Source organism: Xyrauchen texanus, chromosome 41 (assembly GCF_025860055.1).
Source record: "Xyrauchen texanus isolate HMW12.3.18 chromosome 41, RBS_HiC_50CHRs, whole genome shotgun sequence".
Taxonomy (NCBI): domain Eukaryota; kingdom Metazoa; phylum Chordata; class Actinopteri; order Cypriniformes; family Catostomidae; genus Xyrauchen; species Xyrauchen texanus.
This window is the reverse complement of record NC_068316.1, coordinates 15,920,416-15,939,026: the sequence shown is the minus strand read 5'-3', so window position 1 is coordinate 15,939,026 and position 18,611 is coordinate 15,920,416. Positions and strand designations below refer to the sequence as shown.

Sequence of the window (18,611 nt, the reverse complement as noted above, 5' to 3'; positions counted from 1 at the left end):
AATCAACTCACGAGTACTTAACCAGCATAAAACCTTGTGAATTATTTACACTGCACAGTTGAACAGGCTCATGCTTGTAATGAGGGAACAAGGGATGTGCAAAGAAAGCAATTAATATTAAAAGGAGAGATGTAGAGAGAGAGAGAGAGAGAGAGAGAGAAAACTGATGATTTAAATTAGCCATCAATAAGTCATCAGTTATAAGTGTGTATTGATGTCTGGAGTCTCAGATAAACCAGCAAAGGAAGCTTTCATGAGTTTACTTAAAGATCACAGATGTCATTTGTGAATGATTTCCACATGTGCGGCTCTAAACATCTTAACTCTGGATTTGAATGCAAAGGAAAACTGTGAAATAAACTTGGTCTACAAGAACGGAGATTTATATATTTTAATGATAAAAGATTAAAAAGAGTGAGATATTAAACTGGACTGTTCACTCAGTGTTCCCAAGGCTTTCCAGTGGAAGCTCAACCAGATGTTGATTTGGAACATGAATTCATTAATTTCATTCATCATCTCTGCTGCTTTGGAGTTCAGACTGATTTAAATGGGGTCTTGGTCCATAGGCCAACTACAAACCTCCTATGTTGAAACCAGTCGTGTCTTCAGTTGATCTTTTTTCATGCTGTTAAATTGAATCTGCAAAACCAAAACCCTGTTATGACTCAGCAGACCATGCAAAAGTTGGAGATGTCTTACCTGTGGATCTGTCCATTTTTGTGAAGGTACTCTAGGCCCTGAAGAACCTCTTTCAAAACAGTTGCTATACTGGGTTCATCCAGTACACCAGTCCTGTGTTCCCCTTTTGAAATGATGTGCTTTATTATGTCCAACACTGAGCCTGCAAAAAAGATAGTGTATGGAGCAGTGAGTAAATATAAGTTTGTATTGTTATAAGTGAACAGTCTTATATAACAGTTATAAGAGCTCCCCAACAAAGCTTCTGTATTGTTGGATTTACATGTCTCCAAGAGTTGTAAAGGTGAGTTTAAATCGATACGGATTAAATTATTGGAGATAAAAAGTTAATTACTTTTTTCATCAACAACAGTCCCTGTTGCTCATGACAACAAATCGCCAACGTTCACTTAAAATGACAATGTGAATGCACCTTAAAAATTATGGAGGGCCAAATTACTCTAAAATAAACAACTAAATAAATATTTGAAAACATAATTTATATTATACTTAAATAAATCATTAAACAAGTATTTAAATTAATCAGTAAAATCACTTAAATCAATAATGTCCCATGAAATTGTAGCAGTAGTTTGCATCAGTTATCATTTTAGTATTATCTATGGGCTGATTATTCTTTTTATTTCCAGGGTTACGGTTATGGGCAAGTTACTCAATGATCTTGGGCATTTAAAATTAAAATTGTCCATTTCCAGTGATTTTTTTTAATACATTTATTTTTATATTTTATTATTTATTTAAATTAGGGCTGGGAAATTTTACATGTTAAATTCTGCGATTAATAGTTTTTTACTTCCTAAAACATCACTACTGTTTTCCCACTTCCTGTGGATAAAATTGGCATGTATATGTATAGAGAAAATAATGATAATGCATTAGAAATGTAGACTTAAGTCCATCTTGCCATTAAAACTTGATATGAATTGAATCTGCCCATTTGATCCTATTACTACAAAGGTCCACTGGAAAATGGCAAAAGATTTTGCCAAACTTTTAATTACAGCATGTCCACTGATTTTATGGCTTGTATACATATTCTTGTATCAAAGATTTATACCTGTAAAATGTGTCTAACTTAACTGTAACTGAGTATTTAAACATGTACATATTAAAATCATTAAAATAAATGATGACCAAGTTCTTTGAGACAAATTATAAAGTAAATATATATATTTATTACATTTTAATGTTTGTTTTAAAGGACCATGTACCATGATTAATTGCAATTAATCTCAGAAAATGGTGCAATGAATTAGTTAATTCAAAAAAAGATGTATTCACAGCTCTAATTTAAATATTACATTTTGAGTAAGTTGGCCCAAAGTGATTTTAGTGTGTTGCTTTGCAATTAACCTGTTAACCTGCACCCCCACTCAGGGGCTCACAGCTGAAAATGACATACCTGAATTAAAATAAATATAGCTCCTGAGAACAGTGTACCACAGGCACAATTAAGGTCTCTTTGGAAAGAAGACACTTGGCACTCTACTAACAACAAATCAGAGTTGATAATGCTCAAACAAATAAAAAGTTATAAAAGTTGAAGTGCCTCATAAATAATGTGAACTTCAAAAAATGTTTTATTATTTCATGTACAAATATATAAAAATAGACCTGGAGGAATCCAATTACGTAAAGGATTGAAAGCCACAAGTCTCATCAGTTTATATTTCAAATTTGAGGAAGATATAATGAAAAATGGGGTTCCTGCAAGCTTTTTTCCAAGACTATGTCGGTTCCCTTTCTACCTCCCCTGCCTGAGGCACATCCCCAGAAATGACATCCCCAAACTAAAATAATTGTAGTTACTGAACAATTTGCTCTACATGCACAATTTAGACATATTTAAAAAGAAGTCACTTTGGAGTTTTGTTACCCAAATGTAAAAGTTGAAAAAACTTACACAGACAAAAATGTATAGAATTTAAAGTGTCTTGAAGATAATTTGTACTGCAAGTAACATTTCATTATTTTATGGAAAAATCAATGAAAACAAACCTGGATGAATCCAGTTAGGCAATTGATTGAAAGCCACAAGTCTCATCAGTTTATATTTCACATTTGAGGAAGATATTATGAAAAATGAGATTTCTGCAATATTTTTTCCAAGACTATGTCCAGGTACCAAGAAGCCTCCTTGGATACCTCAAAAAGCAACCTAATGATCAAATGTTATGAAGGGTACTGCAAGCTATTTTAGTCATATACACTATTCATACCGATAGTTGCCCATTCAACATTCAATGGCTGGTGATGGCCAGTGATACAGACAGCATTCATATGGATGGTCAGACATAGAACCAACAAACAATCACACTGATGGCCAGCCATCAGACAAGCCATTTGTTTTATATTTGGTCTTTTCAGACCACAATGCATTTACCATATAAATCAAATGGGAAAACAAACACACACACACACACACACACACACACACACACTCTCTCTCTCTCTCTCTCACACACACACACACGTATAATGTGTGCATGTTACATAGCAACTCACCGATGTAAAATTGGACCATCTTTTCCGTCCTCAAGTATATCACCGTCGTCGCTGTATTCACTCCTCAATTTCGGTCATCGCTGCTTCGAGTGATCTCAAATAAAACATCTTCAGCAGAAAAAACTTCTTTTGACGATCCATTTGATGAGATAATCCGTCCAGTAAGTAAGACGCGAAAACAGATGTTGACTGGGGAACCGTCTTTTTACTATGGCTCGCTTTGTTGTCAAATGACGGGGTGTGGTCACAGCCTAATTCAGTAGGTTAGAGTGGCTGATTCAAATAAATAAAAAACATCTTGTTCATGAGGAATTTAAACTTCCGGATATCGTTGGAATCGTGCACTGCTTGGCTACATTTTCTATCAGTCATATCATTTCAATTCTTTCATTGGCTTTCGTTGTAAAGACAAAACAATAGGATCAGCATATCATGACGTCAACAAAACTGACCGCAGTGTTTGGATATTTCGACCTATATATTGCCTATCTTTGTATTTGTGTGTGTGTGTGCGGTCTTAATTTGTACATTACACTCTAAGCAACACACCCATATAACGTTCGGCTACCGGGAGTCTGTTATTATGCATAATTTTATTGCATAACCGACAAGTATGATACTTCACCCTGAAGAAACTTCGATGTAAACAAAGGAATAACCATCAATGTTACAACGTTATTGTTTCTTTGGACTAAAAATGCTCTATGGGATGTTATTCAGTGGACCCTCACCTTTCCATCCAATCTGGAACTTTTAGCAGTGGATGCGTGTGTGGCTCGTTATTACGACACTACTGGTAAGTGCTCCGTTTTTGATTACGTTTGTTTGATCTGTATTGCTTACATAAATGCAAGAAATACATTCGTTATAAGCTTTTCATCGAAAAACAGAGCTCTATCATCGATGCTTGAGGCTTACACCTTTAAAATGATATATAGTTTGCCAAGATTAATGATGTTCTTTCACGTTAAATCTATTCATAAACATTAAACTGGGGGGGGGGGGGGACTCTTCGGTGCGACTGCGCACTGGTGCAGGTTAACAGGTTAAAAAGTGTCAATTTTGATTTCATGTTGACTTCATTACCTGAAAGTAAAAAAAACCTTCGGTATAATACACAATGTTTTACTTTGTGTACAGCAGGAGGCATGACCTTAATAACAACCCTGTAATGGGCTGTTCACAAACACAAGATAGTACAACAATTATAAAGGAATGCAGGTGTCTCGGACATGCTTTTAAAAGTTGAACTTCTTTTTAACCTTGCATGGCATTTAAAAAATGTGGCACTCCTGTGTGAGACACTAAAAACAGTTAAATGCAGCGCAACGGTCAAAGGACGCAACAAGCGCTTTCGGTGTGAAGAGCCCTTATTACATTCCATGGCTTTTTCCAGAAGGTCAAATGAAAAATCTATAAAACTTGAAAAACCCTAGATAGTTGGCTGCTCCCCCAAGAATCACTGTCATCTATAAAAACCTTATTTGATTAAGCAACAACCAACAAATCAATATTGTCCTCTGGGATAGAATGAAGAACACAAAAGCAAATGGTTGGAAATAAAACCTGTCAATCTTTATTCTTCACCATGACATCTAATTAAGGGATGTACAAAAGTCCATGAAGAGAACATTTCATCAGCATCTTTATTAACCAGTTAGGCTTTTTTTTTGGAGCTTGGAGGTCAGCCAGCACCTCCTGAGTGAAGACAGCACAGACAGATGAAAGCTCCTGAGAGAGCTGATGTGAGCGTCGTAAACCGCATTGAAAAGACTGCCAGTCTATCCTCCATGTGTCAGGGTCAGGGAAGACCCCGAACAGGCTAATTTTAGACAGACCTTGGTGAGACAAAGACTGTCTGTTCATGCATTAATTCAAGAATTACAGATGTAATCCATGTGAAACATTGGAGAAGCTTACTTGAGAGACAAACTACACGGTCAACAAAATCCCCTCACTTTCTTTGCACATACGCTGGGCAGAAATAGTAATAGGAAACTTAAGCCTTTGCATTATATAACGAAATATCAATCCAGTGGCATTATTTTTAAAGAAATGTAGCAGGCTTTGTTAGGTTTTTAGGTTAAAGTTTGTGATAAAACAATAGGTATATTGTTCAAAAAATTATTTGGACTCTTTCTGGTTTTTAAACGTTAACGAAACAATTCCATAATAGTTAATGTGCTGAGCTTCCCCTGTGGTTACTCTGCTAGGACACCTGTGAGAACTAAAAATAACCTTGAGTTCAGTCGGTTAAAAGCAAAAATGTCAAAGAAAATTGAAGATAATTCTAAGAAAAGGATAAGAATCATTTGTTTGCAGTTTGCAGATGGTTTGATATTATGTATCCAATGAAATGATGTCCAGACATTTTAAAGTGTGACTTAAGTGTCCAAAAGTGGCCATTTCAGTGACCCCAAAAGTATTTGGAACACATAACTCTAGTACCTGAAATTCGGAGAAACTGAATTCTGATTTCCTAGAATTCTGGATTTCTGATCTAGTTAACTGCAATGGTGTCACAGGGATCTCTTAACCGAAGCCAAAAGCAGAACATTAAACCCTCCAGAGGGAAAGGAGGCCTCCGTAAGGTCCTGCCGCGTGCCGTCAGTGGAGCGGCAGCCTGCCTGTTTGATTCTCGCAGTGTTTGCAGGGCAGAGTGCCAGGCCAGAGGCACATGGATATTTATTGGCACAATAAATTCTTCACTCCTACTCTTCTGTTCTCCCTCTTGCTTCTCTGTTAGTTGATAACACACTCATTTCAGATGAGAGGGCTTTGGCTGCACATCCACCTATATCATGGAATTACATGGAGCTGAATCCCTTTGATCAAGCAAAACACTCAGTGAAAGTTGGATATTATTGTCAAAACATGACTCAAAGGAAAATTTGAGTTATCAGAGCCTAGAAAATCAGCCTAGTTTATCACGCCCACACCCAAGTTCATAGTATCAGTGGTTCCCAGAAACAGAAAAGGGGTGCTTGTGTTTTCTTATTTTGGCTTAGTTTTTCTTCTCGCTACAGTTCATTCTTCTTCCGTGCATTTAAAAGGGCATCGACGACCTCCAAGTGGCCTTGGTTTTAAAGCTGTTTAAGGTTTAAAAAACACAAATAAGTGAGCGTTAGAATAAAAGAAAAATGAGACGGAGAAAGCATGTGGGCATGTGTGTGGCATGAAGCCAGCGCACTGCTGACACAGCACATCAGATTTCAGTGACGACCTGGATTTAAGCAGTTGAGCTCCAACCAAAGAGAGAGAGAGAGAGAGAGAGAGAGAGAGAGAGAGAGAGAGAGAGAGAGAGAGAGAGATCTTGGCAAATGTTGCTATGTTAGTTTACAAACCATTATGAAGCTGATGGGTGGGGCTGCTTAGTAAAACCAGTAAATATGCGGAGTGTCAAACACACACACAATGAGGGCTAGAGATAAAACTGTAGTAACTGTAGCACTATTACTCCCCTCAATAACTCTTGGGCAGTGGTTTTCAACTGGTGAATCGCAGGTCTTAGAGTAAGTTTACACAAAAATGTTGTCAACATTTACTCACCCTCATGTTGTTCCATACCTGTATGATTTTTCCCCCTCTGTGGTACACAAAAATGTTAGGCAAAATGTTAGCCTCAGTTCAGTGCAATAGGAAAAAGATGCAATGAAAAAGAATGGTGTCTGAGGCTAACATACTGCCTAACATCTTCTGTGTACAACTAAGGAAAGAGAGTCATACAGGTTTGCAACAATATAAGGCTGAGTGAATGTTCAAAGAAATGTCTTTCATTTTCTAGGAATATTAAATATGAATGTAAGGGTCTAAACAACAAAGCTTCTCCAATAATCTCATGTGTCGGATCTGCATTAGCGCTCCAACATCGAGCTTCAGGAATGCTAGTCGTCCTGGAACGCCCTGATCATGTGAAGCCCCACAATGAGTTGTAATGGACATGTGAACATAATCATGTCACAGCTCAACAACATTTAAAGTTAAATCAATTTATGTCCTGCTCACTCAAAAAGATAGTTCACCCAAAAATGCATTATCACCTCATCATTTACACACTCTCATGCCATCCCAGATGCGTATGTCTTTCTTCTGCAGAACACAAACTAAGATATTTAGAAGAATATTTCAGCTCTGTAGGTCCATACAATGCAAGTGAATCTGCCCATTATTTAAAGATTGATCCATTTCTTACCAACACCTATCATATCACTTCTGAAGACAAAGATTTTACCACAATAGTTATATGAATTACTTTTATTCAGACTTTGTGATTTTTGGAGCTTGAAAAGTATAGCCACCATTCAACAACATAACACTTGTATTATCTGTACCTACAGAGCTGAGATATTCTTCTAACAATCTTTATTTATTGTTCTGCAGAAGACAGAAATTCATACACATCTGGGATGGCATGAGGGTGTGTAAATGATGAGATAATTTGAACAATTTCTTTGAGCCAAATTCTCCTTCCAGACACCCTTGAAAATAATTTAAATCACAATGATGCAGAGTATTTTTAAAGACCCCATGAAATCGCTTCAAAAGCTCAGTTTGTCTTTTTCACCCCAACTTCCTGTTTTAATAGGAAATAAAATATTCAAGGGCTCATCCCATTTTTGAAATATCCAATACACTTTAGTGGCAGCCATGGGCTATGATTTGCTAATTGCTGTTACTAGTCAGTGGCAGGTGGTTTTAGGGTGAAGCACATTCTCTTTCTAGAGAGCATTTGATTGGACAAAATGTTGAATACACCCTTCAATGCAAGAAGAGTCATCAATATTTTTAGTCCCTTTTCCTGGAAGAGGAAAAACTGTAAATTTTAAATGAATGTGTCTGCTTAAAATTAATTTGATCAACTTTTAGGAGTACACCAGCTTATAGATGGCCTCAAAGCTACTAGGCAGGGACTTAAAGACACAAATGTCAGCTTTGTTTTCATTGGGTCTTTAAAAGGTACAATTTAACCAAAGAATTTTAATTCTGAAATTAAATGAAAGCAAACTGCAACAGGCTGTCAGTCCATAACATTTCCCTAACATCATCTTTTGTGTTCCAAAGAAGAAAGAATTCTCATACAGGTTTGGAACAACAAGAGGGTATGTAAATGATGACAGAACTGTCATTTTATGAACTATCCTTTACTCTCTCGTGACACTTCCAGGAAAAGTAGAAACTCAAATACCCATTCAGTAATTCCAAGTATTCTTCCACAACAGGAAATAAAAATGGTTCTTTGTTCAGAAGTTGTCAGAATATCTCACACTGCTGGTTTCCTAAGTAGGATCCTGAGTTGGCGTGGGTGGAACAAGCCATCTCATGCCCACTGGGCCAAAGTGCACAGGGGCCAGGGCCATACGGAGCCATTGGCGAGGGAACGATTGCTCCAAGAAAATAAGGGTGGAGGGGCAGAGTGAGGGAAGAGAGAAAGCATCTGTTCTCGAAGTAGGTTGTTTCTATGGGCACACGGCCATATTTCAAAACATAACGTTTAAAACCAAAAAGATCACTAAACATTTAGCTTAAAACCACAACGATCCTAAAAGATGCAACAGCTCTGAGTAAATGATGGATGAAAAGACACATTCTAGACAGAAGGTTAAGAGAAAACCTTCTAATTAATTTTCAAGACAGCAGTACTGCGTTTCTGTTGAAATTCTTTGTGTGTCTGTATGTGTGAGTGAGCGCTCACGTATCTGTCTGTGCATATGATTCAGAATGATAATATGATAAGCGTCCAAAACGTGTCTCTGATGCCCCCCCCCTCCTACACTGAGCTATTATGTTTAGTTGTGGATGGATGACATTTACATCCAAATGTGTGTGCTGAAGTTGTAAAACTCCCAACTAGCTGTAAAATATCTCAAAGTGTTGTTTAGAGGCCAGGAAGGACAACCTCTCTTGTGCGAATGAGGTTATTGATCTGTGTTCCTATCTCACATGCCTTTGTACCTAGCAAACAGCCCAGGTTATGAAGCAGTGTGAGCATTTGTGTGGCTTTCTGCCAGAGATGGCTTTCCTATACAATGTCACAATGAGAATGGATAAAGATGTATTATACTCTAAAAGGCCTCAAAATTATAGGCTAACTGCAAACTGCAAAATGTGGTGCCTAAGGAATACAATGTGAAACAATACCGTGCTTGAGAGCATGTCACTGAAATTATATGACTAATTTAAAATTACGGAAGTTCCATCACTAATTTTGTGATTCATCCGTCTCATGAGTAAGAGAGCATTAAGACTCAAAATCACTAATCATATTTTTTACCCATTCTAAAGGTTGATGTGAACATTAACTGAAGCTCCTGACCCTTATCTGCATGACTTAATACATTACACAATTGGCAGATTAGATAATTGCATGAATAAGTAGATGTACATGTGTTCCTAATAAAGTGATCAGTGAGTGTATATCTCAAATATTTTAAAAAGGCTGAAATGTTTTTTCTTTTTTTTTATATAGCTGAATTGCCCAGCTCTAGTCTGTATTATTACACATTATTGGATTGATAAATATATGCCTTAACAATTGAGGCCCCTCCCCTTTTTACACCACAACAGTCTAATTTTTAACTGCTCATTTCTTTCTTATCCTTGTAAACTAGTCGACAGTGCCAACTGAAGAGATGGGGCATTATTTTGAAGATGCTGCCCGCTGTGATGTGCCCTGTCTGGCAGGCATGAAGCCAAGAGCCCAGCTGCGAGATGCCTGTCTGGATGCTTGTGTCCTACCTTCATATCTGAGACAGGCAGCAGGCCACCTTGGCATCTTCAGTTTGCAGATGTTAGCAAGGGTGAATGAGCACCAAGCAGAGAGAGGAGGGAAAGACGTCCGATGACAGGTGTAAAATGAACATCCTTTATTCAGAACGGGGGAAGGAAAGGCTGTGCTGTCAGTGTCAGCGTGAGTCAGACTATAATCTCCCTGTCTAGCATTTGGCTGCGTCTGGGACAGAACATTACACGCTGGCTTGAAACATATCATCAAACTCTCAGCAGTGGCTTTACGCAATGGGTTTGGGAAGAATACTAGAGTTAAAAAAATATATATTCTATCGTCATATACTCAGCCTCATGTTGCTCCATACCCATCTGACTTTCCTTAATTTGTGTAGCACAACAGGAGATGTTAGGGGCTGACTATCTCAGTCACCAGCAATACAATTCTATCGGGAAGACACGCATGCTTGAGTGAAGTTTGAGATGCCATATATTTGATAGATGTAAAACGGGGGGTGATGTCTCTCTCTTTGGCGTAGGCCGTCCGGCAGTCCGAAGGAGTTGTACCCGGAACCGTCATGTCCTGCCGGAGATAGGAGGCAGGGGCGAGGAGCCTACCCCCCTGTGGGACAGGGCTCAACTGGTGGTGGTGGTGGGGAGGAGGAGGTTGCAGTGTTAGCACACCAAAACAGCAATGTGATAGATTGTGAGCGGACTTGTAAAGCAATGGCTTACGTGCGATTGGCTAGGAGTTACCCAGCTAATGATGTGATTATGTACACCTGCTGGTCTTCCCGCTAGAACTACGCTCCACTTCCATTTCTTCAGAATTGAGGGAGGTTGAGTTCCATGGAAGAAAGTAAAGTCATATGGGTAAATGACAGAACTTACATTTTTGGGTGAACTATCCCTTTAAGAATCAAAGTAAAATGCTGCAAGTCAAACAAGAAATTCTTTAAAGGCCAGAATGGCAAGATCTTTACAAGATCTCTGTGCTGCAAGCAGTATAAAGTGTCTCTCTGCAGAAATTAAGAGAGGTCTGTGATTAACCCAGTGGGGGAGCCCCTTGCAGACTTGATTATCATTCTAACAGGTTTTTAAAAGAACAAAATCAGTGGTTTTAAAGCTACATTATTTAACTTTTTTTTAGTAATAAAATAACAAAATGTTTTTAATGAGAGTGTGCAACAACAATCCAGCTTCCAAACCATGTATTTACCCAAATACACTTGAATAAACCTATAATAATTAGATTATATTCTAAATATTTTAGAGCTGTCGGGACGGATTTTGCAGGGAAATTGCCTACAAACGTCATTCGCCTGTGCGTGTTGACTTCATATCCATACACTGAGAAAATAAACTCTGGCTACTGTAGCGTGTGTATGGGAGTAGCTGAAGCTGAATGTTTGTTGTCACAACGAATTAGAAAAATTTACCATGGATCATTCAAAATGGCAAACCTCTGGGGAATCACTTTGTAAAAAACAAAGAAACCCCAAACACAGCAGAGTTTTCAAACAAAAAGGGAAAGTGACAGAGTTCGTAATAAAACCTGAAGCAACATCGGCCTGACTTTTTAGAGGTGTGACAACTCCGAAATATGAAAAGATTTAAAAGCGACACAGAGATGGATTTTTTTTTACACTACAGGTCAGATATTTTATTGATATGGTTTATGTATAATTGTGTAATCACACTCAAACACATACACATCTGTGTGTGTGTGTGTGTGTGTGTGTCTGTGTGTGTGTGTGTGTGTGTGTGTGTGTGTGTGTGTGTGTGTGTGTGTGTGTGTGTGTGTGTGTAGTGAAATACAATAATTATACTGTAATATATGTTCATGTTTATATAAATAAATCCTTCAGTCCTAGGCTTGCCAAGGACATGAGAGTCTTGAAATGATGTTGACCACTGGTTGGTAACAATGACATTCAATAAATTAGTTACTACCGTGTTCTATTTGGCAAGAATATCCTGCAGATATAAAAACTTTACAACGCTTGACCTTATCAGACTAGCACTTGTTATGTCTAATGTTAACAAATGTTGCATAACCTTTGTAACGTCATTTATTTCAAAACATCAATGTTTCCAATAACTTAAAACAACAGCATATGATATGGCACTTATCTGCTCAGATTACATGTTTTCGGATATTCGTCTTCACTTTTATTTTGATATTTATTTGTCCATTCGCTCTGATAAAATGTCCTGTATTCATGTATACCCTGGTGCCTCAAACCACATTCATCCGCGCAGAGGAGCAAAGACAAACCACGACTAAAAACAATGTCCTTCCGCAAGACACATGCCGTTTTATTTTTAACCACTATAAGGCCAAAAGTTACATAGTGTAGTTTTAAGTACTCAAGACTGAAGTATTTCCATTATGTAGAAAAAACATTATTAAATGAATAGAAATACAAGAGTCAAAGTGTTTGAAAGATGAAGGACTATTCTATGATCTAGAAACATATCAGATAAATGAAATGGGATTGGAGGAAATGTAACCGGTTGGCGGGACTTACCACCGCTGAGCAGCTTCATCACCAACCACAGCTCATCCTTCACCACAAATGAGGTGTAGTACGACACAATGTTGGGATGGTGACACTGACTCATTGCCTGGATCTCTTTCTGTAGAGAGAGAGAGAGAGATGGTTTTGAGCATCACTTTTCATTGAGGGTAACTTGAATTGATCAATATCTTTCCTAACTCACTCAGCCAACCCACAAATTGAGAGAACACTGATTTGCTTTCTTTAAAAGATGCTTAAAGGAACATTCCGGGTTCAATCGAGAGCTTTGTTGCATAATAATGATTACCACAAAATAAGACTCAATCCCCCCATTTCTTAAAAAAAAAAAAGCAAAATAGAGGTTACAGTGAGGAACTCACAATGCAAGTAAATGTGGCCAATTTTTGGAGGATTTAAAAGGCAGAAATGTGAAGCATATCATTTTATAAAAGCACTTGCATTAATTATTCTGTTAAAACTTGGGTATTATTTGAGCTGTAAAGTTCTTTAGATGCTAGTAGCTTTTACAGTTGTTTTAGGGTTTAAGTGATTATGGCTTTACGTCGTCATGGAAACTAAGTTGTAAAATTGAATATAACTTTCCACAGAAAAGATGTTTTTATCACACTAAAATCCTTTTAAGACGCATAATATTTACGTCATGTTGCTATACTTTTGTAACAGTGAATATTTTTATGTTTATGGATTGGTTCTATTCACTTCCACTGCAAGTGCCTCACTGTAACCCAGATTTTTTTTTTAAAAGAAAAAGATGGACGAGTCAAACACAAGCAATTCTTTTGTGTGGTAAAAAACATTATGCCACAAATGCTGTTGATGTTTAAAGTAAAGAATGGTGGACTATGAAGCATTTTCCAAAGGGCAAATGTAATTATTCTGACAAAGGACACACTGAAGCCTCAACACTGTGGTCAAGTCAAGTAATTTTTTATAGCGCTTTTAAAAACACACATCCTTTACAAGCAGCTTTGCAGAAAGCTTACCCTGGTTGCTCTTTTATGGAAAATGAAGATGAGGGCTATGTTGAGCCTGATTTCTTTTTGTAAATCCCTCTTATTTATTGCTGTACATCTGTTGCAAGTAACTGAATAAGACCGGGCCTAACAGGTAAAGAGAACTGGCAGAATTGCTTTGTAATATCCTTAGTAAGCCCTCACCATAAAGAATGCCAACATCACCTCAGCTGTCAATCTTAAGCTGCAAGGGTTTCATATGCAACTGCTTTTTCAAATGGAAAGACAAGCAAATAAATAGGAAAGGGGAAGAACTACTTGTGATCCCTGCTGTTGTCCTGATGGATATTGACAGTAACATACACCTATTTATATTAACACACCTTGGTTATTATGAGAAAGGTGTCATGGTGTTTACAGCATGGTTGGATGGATGTTGTTTACTTTAACAGTTTGTGCATATTTGCGGTCAGTGGCAGATGTTTGAAGAGCTAGAGGTGCTTTCTATACGTGTGGGCTAATAAAAACTACTATTCCACCTCAAGTACATAAATACCTGCATTGGACCTGTTTGCCAACAGTGCAACTGAGCCAGACTTGTTTAAAAATTAATCCAGATCTGGAGTGGCACTATTTCGCCTCAGTTAAACCATGATTCACACTTTTAAGACTGTTACTTACTTCTTTAAGTGCAACTGCTGCTTTAAAAATGTGCTGCTAGTGTTGAAAAACCAAACAAACCCATACAATTCTCTTGCAGTTACGGCTCAGTGCAGGAACTGTCAGAAATGGCACTGACCCAAGTATGAGATCAGCATGACTCAACTGCTCTAAAGCCTGTTTTTGCACTTCTTCCAAATGCTACTCTTTCCACTGTAGTTTACTCAGTGTGACTGCATTGATCACGGAGTGGTCTCTGACGAGTCATGATGGGAGCTAAAGTGTATATGATGTGCAGGTGACAAATACATTTACTTGACTTGACCTGCCAGCTCTCAACATCCCAGCCGATGAACAAATAGATCCTACAGATGATCATGTCTCCCCAGTGAAGTAGATTTCCTTACATTGATGCTGTTAAACCTTTGTACACCACATCATCTTAAGTGGGAATGTGCTAAACAACATATTTTCAAAATCAGCTAGTTTGGGTGGATTGTCTGAATGAATAGTCGACTAATCGATCTGGGTTCAGTACAATTTAAGCTCAGCTGAAATAATTTGAAGCACAGTGTTGTTTACCACAGAAAATAAAAAACCTTGCAGTTACAGAGAAGCACTTACAATGGAAGTGAATGGAGACAGTCCATTAACATTAAAATGCACACAGTTTCAAATATGACGTAAACATTATACATGTTAACATGATTTTAGTGTGATAAAATCTTTGTTCAACATGATTTTAGTGCAATAAAAGGGCTTACAGTGTCATAATGGCAACAAAATTGAAATACTGAATAAATTTAAGCCTGAAAAGGCTTTGTAAGTGTTTTTAGCACACTTAAAACATTAAGACAAAGATGTTTATTGTAATGGACATACTGCTATGTTGCTTGGAACCGCACCCAAGACTTTCACCCACTTTTGCATTTGTGTATATGGTTGAGTGACAATAAAGGGATTTGATTTTATTTGATTTAACATGTAAAATGCTTATGCCTTGTGGCAATACATTTTAAACGGGGAGTATTTGAATATTTATGGACTGGCACATTCACCTCCTTTGTTAGCACCTATCAAAAATAAATCAAGAAGAGTTATTATAATTTGTTGAGGTAATCAACATTATGCCACAAATACTGTCGATTGACCTTAACTTGTATTGAACCCGTAACATTCCTTTAACCCTTTACGTTCTGAAGGTGTTTTTAAAGATTTCTTGTTTCAGTGGCATGCCCAAAATTAATATTGTATACCTCTAAAAAAAAAAAAAAAAAAAGCAACGTGGGTCAATTGTTTGGTATAATTTTATTTAAAACTTTTTATATTTTTTAATGATATGGATTAAGATAAATTATGAGACTCTCAGCCTAAGAAACTGCTGATTTTTAAAAAATGTTGCTGACCCCCTCAAATCTATATATTATTTATCCTAGTGTACGAAAACATATCTAAGTGTCCAAAAGCCTCTTAAATAAAACATAATTTTACATAAAAACGAATTACACATGCAACCACAACGACTAAAGATATGCTCTCTCTCCAAAGCATGCAGACATGATTAACGAAATGTCATTCTGTTCTGTGTCCTTTGGTCCATCATTGAATCTGTGTCAGCTACATGGCGCCATCTCCTGGTGGTCATATGTAATTCGAGTGAACAATCCTCTCTGCCCATATTTGGATGACTTCCAGCTCTGGTTGCAGCGATCTGAATCCTCATACAATTGGTTTAGCGTTCCATGACACAGGACAACGTACTATAACATTTCCGATGGAGTCATCTGATCCAGGAAAGCTAATGTGTTTTTAGCCAGATAGCACATTATGTGCTGTGTGCACACTGTGCTTTGTGTGGAATATCTAATGATCTATGCATCTGATAACATTGTGTGTGGGCTTGTTTTAACAGGAATCTCCACCTATAAGAAACAGTCTGTGATATTGTATGTTCAGTTTATTTTTCTTGAAGATATAAGTGAAAATGTGGCTTACAAGCAACATCTGTTTACATGTAACATGTATGTCAAAGACATGTACTTACCTATTACTCTCTATATGTTTGTCTGTTAGAAAAACACATATACTGGTGGCATTCTACTCTTTGAGAGCTTTCCAATGAGACATGGAACATGGCTATTTGATCTGTTTGATGTTTTACTATTTACAATAATACGAATAGTGCAACATTTTTAATAAATTGTAAAAACGGAACACTTCTGATATGTCAGCAAATTTTGAAGCACTTGTTCAGTTTTGATCATAATGCTTAAATGCATTGTAAAGTACAGCTTCTAAGCTTTAAAACTATATACATATTTTGTGTTGGTCAAGAATGTAGTTATTACTATTTGTATAATATTGGGAGAACACTGATTTGCTTTCTTTAAAGATGCTTAAAGGAATATTCCGGGTTCAATCGAGAGCTTTGTTACATAATAATGATTACCACAAAATAAGACTCAATCCTCCATTTCTTAAAAAAAAAAAAGCAAAATTGAGGTAACTGGCGGGCCAAGTTACCTTAAGGAGGCCTTTGTAATAATGAAGATTTGTTTTGGAGTAACCCCTGAAACAAGGGGCCATGTTTCTTAGGGGACATTTAGATAAGATGTAATCTTGCATTCATAAACAGAGTGCAATGGAATGGAACCCAATACAAGAGTCTCGATACGCAATTCTGAGAAATGGACTACTTTTTTCCTTGACACTCCCTCTTAAAAATGCAAGTCTCATGATGGGACTCTCAAAGAAACAGTGCGAGATGTGAAAACATGTCACAGACATATGTTTGAATGTGTATAGCAGCAGTGGTGGTGCTTTAAAAAGGGATGAATAAAAAAAAAAGACACATTTAAAGCATGCAAACTGTCTAACAGCTTAAACACAGCATGCTGTCAGCACGCTAATTAATCTGCTGCTTAAATATAAATAAAAAACAATATAAGAACAAAATCCAGATAACTTATCAGTCGTTTACCTCACTAATGGACTAGTTGGTTTTAGGACAACTAGACCCATCCCTAATATTTCACATATGCTGCATTGTAATCCATTTCAATTATGGTTAAAAAGATTTACCAACTAGAAATGCAGACATTTTGTGATTAATTACATAAATTTGATTCTGGTAAAATGAAAAATGAAAGGCACAAAATGACAGAAAACCAGCCTTTTAGAGTTTTCAAAAAACAACTTCATGGTCATAATCTGACTTTCCAAGCTAAGTACTCACATGAACCCTGTAAACATGAACCATGATTCCACTAACCTAAAAAAATTATTTTAAAGTATAATCATGATAATACAAAGGTTTGTCAGTGCCAACACTGTGAGGACACTAACACCCAAACTGTGGGCTATTGGGTACATTCCACCCCTCTGTACCAAAGCTGGAATTAATAAAACAATTCAGTTTGGTCAAGTCAGCCTGGCCTGTCTGGCTACACAAAGGCCATGCCCTGTTGAACGACGGACATCATGTTGAGGGGTACAAAAACAATAACGTACACGACCAAGCTTTGGAAGTTCACTGGTTAGTGTTCCATGTGCGTACTCACAGTAGTAGAAGCCGAGGGTCATCTCAGCTTGGTTGGTCGACGTCTACCAGAGAGAGGGAAAACAATGGGCTATGTGGGGAGGGTGACATCAAGAGACCATTTGCCACCCGATTCGTATACTTCCAGAGGACAATAGGCAAGGCAAAGCAATGAGATTCTTTGTTCACTGTTATGTCACTGTAAGCCTTTCTGTCGCTCGGCCTAAAGGAAAAATGCTTTCCTTCTTCCTCACGCATGTAAAAACTCAATATATGATGTTCTGTAGAAATAGAGCTTTTTTGCCCCAGTTAACATTTCCATTTGAATTACGTTTGCCAAAGCCTGGGGTAAACTCACTGTAGTTCGGTGTCAGATCGGTTAATCAGTCAAATTCAAATGTATTTAAAACTCTCTACTGAAAAGAACAGTTGCAGGAAAAAGTATATGAATTTCTGCATAAATTGGTCATTACATTTGATCTGATCTTCAACTAAGTCACAACAATACACAAAAACAGTCTGCTGAAAAAATAAAACTCAAACAATGACATCTTTTCATGTATTCATTGAACACATTCTGTAAACATTCACATGGTGCACAATGGATTTAATACCTGGTTGATCCTCCTTTTCAACAATAACCTCCACCAAATGTATCCTGTAATTGCGGATCAGACCTATAACACACGGGTTCACATACGTTTTCCTGCAACAGTACCTCAACTTTAAACAATGGCAATTAAAACCAAGTGTCCAGGTAGATGACCTGGTCTCTTTACCATGTTTTGTCTGCCTCACTAGCTTTCAGTCTACAAACAGAATTCCAGTCATCATGTGCTGGGTTTACTGTAGAAATTACTTTAAGGATTCTGAAAGAGATCAGAGTTTTGCATTTAATCTTACACTCTCTGTAGGCTTCCAATGCTTAGGTAAAAGTTAAGCATAACTTCATGGCTGTGCCTATTAATAAAAACAATCCTAATAAAA

At 37.2% G+C, this 18,611-nt stretch overlaps 1 protein-coding gene across 1 annotated transcript in view; it reads right to left on the bottom strand.

Moving 5' to 3' along the window:
* The window catches only part of LOC127634003 (serine/threonine-protein kinase OSR1-like), a 71,136-nt gene that overhangs the window by 21,234 nt on the left and 31,291 nt on the right, over positions 1–18,611 (bottom strand). The window contains exons 3-4 of the mRNA XM_052113391.1: positions 12,462–12,570; positions 703–844 (exon numbers count right to left, since the gene is read on the bottom strand). Coding sequence (XP_051969351.1) covers positions 703–844; positions 12,462–12,570 — 251 coding nt within the window. The remainder of the gene's footprint in view (positions 1–702; positions 845–12,461; positions 12,571–18,611) is intronic.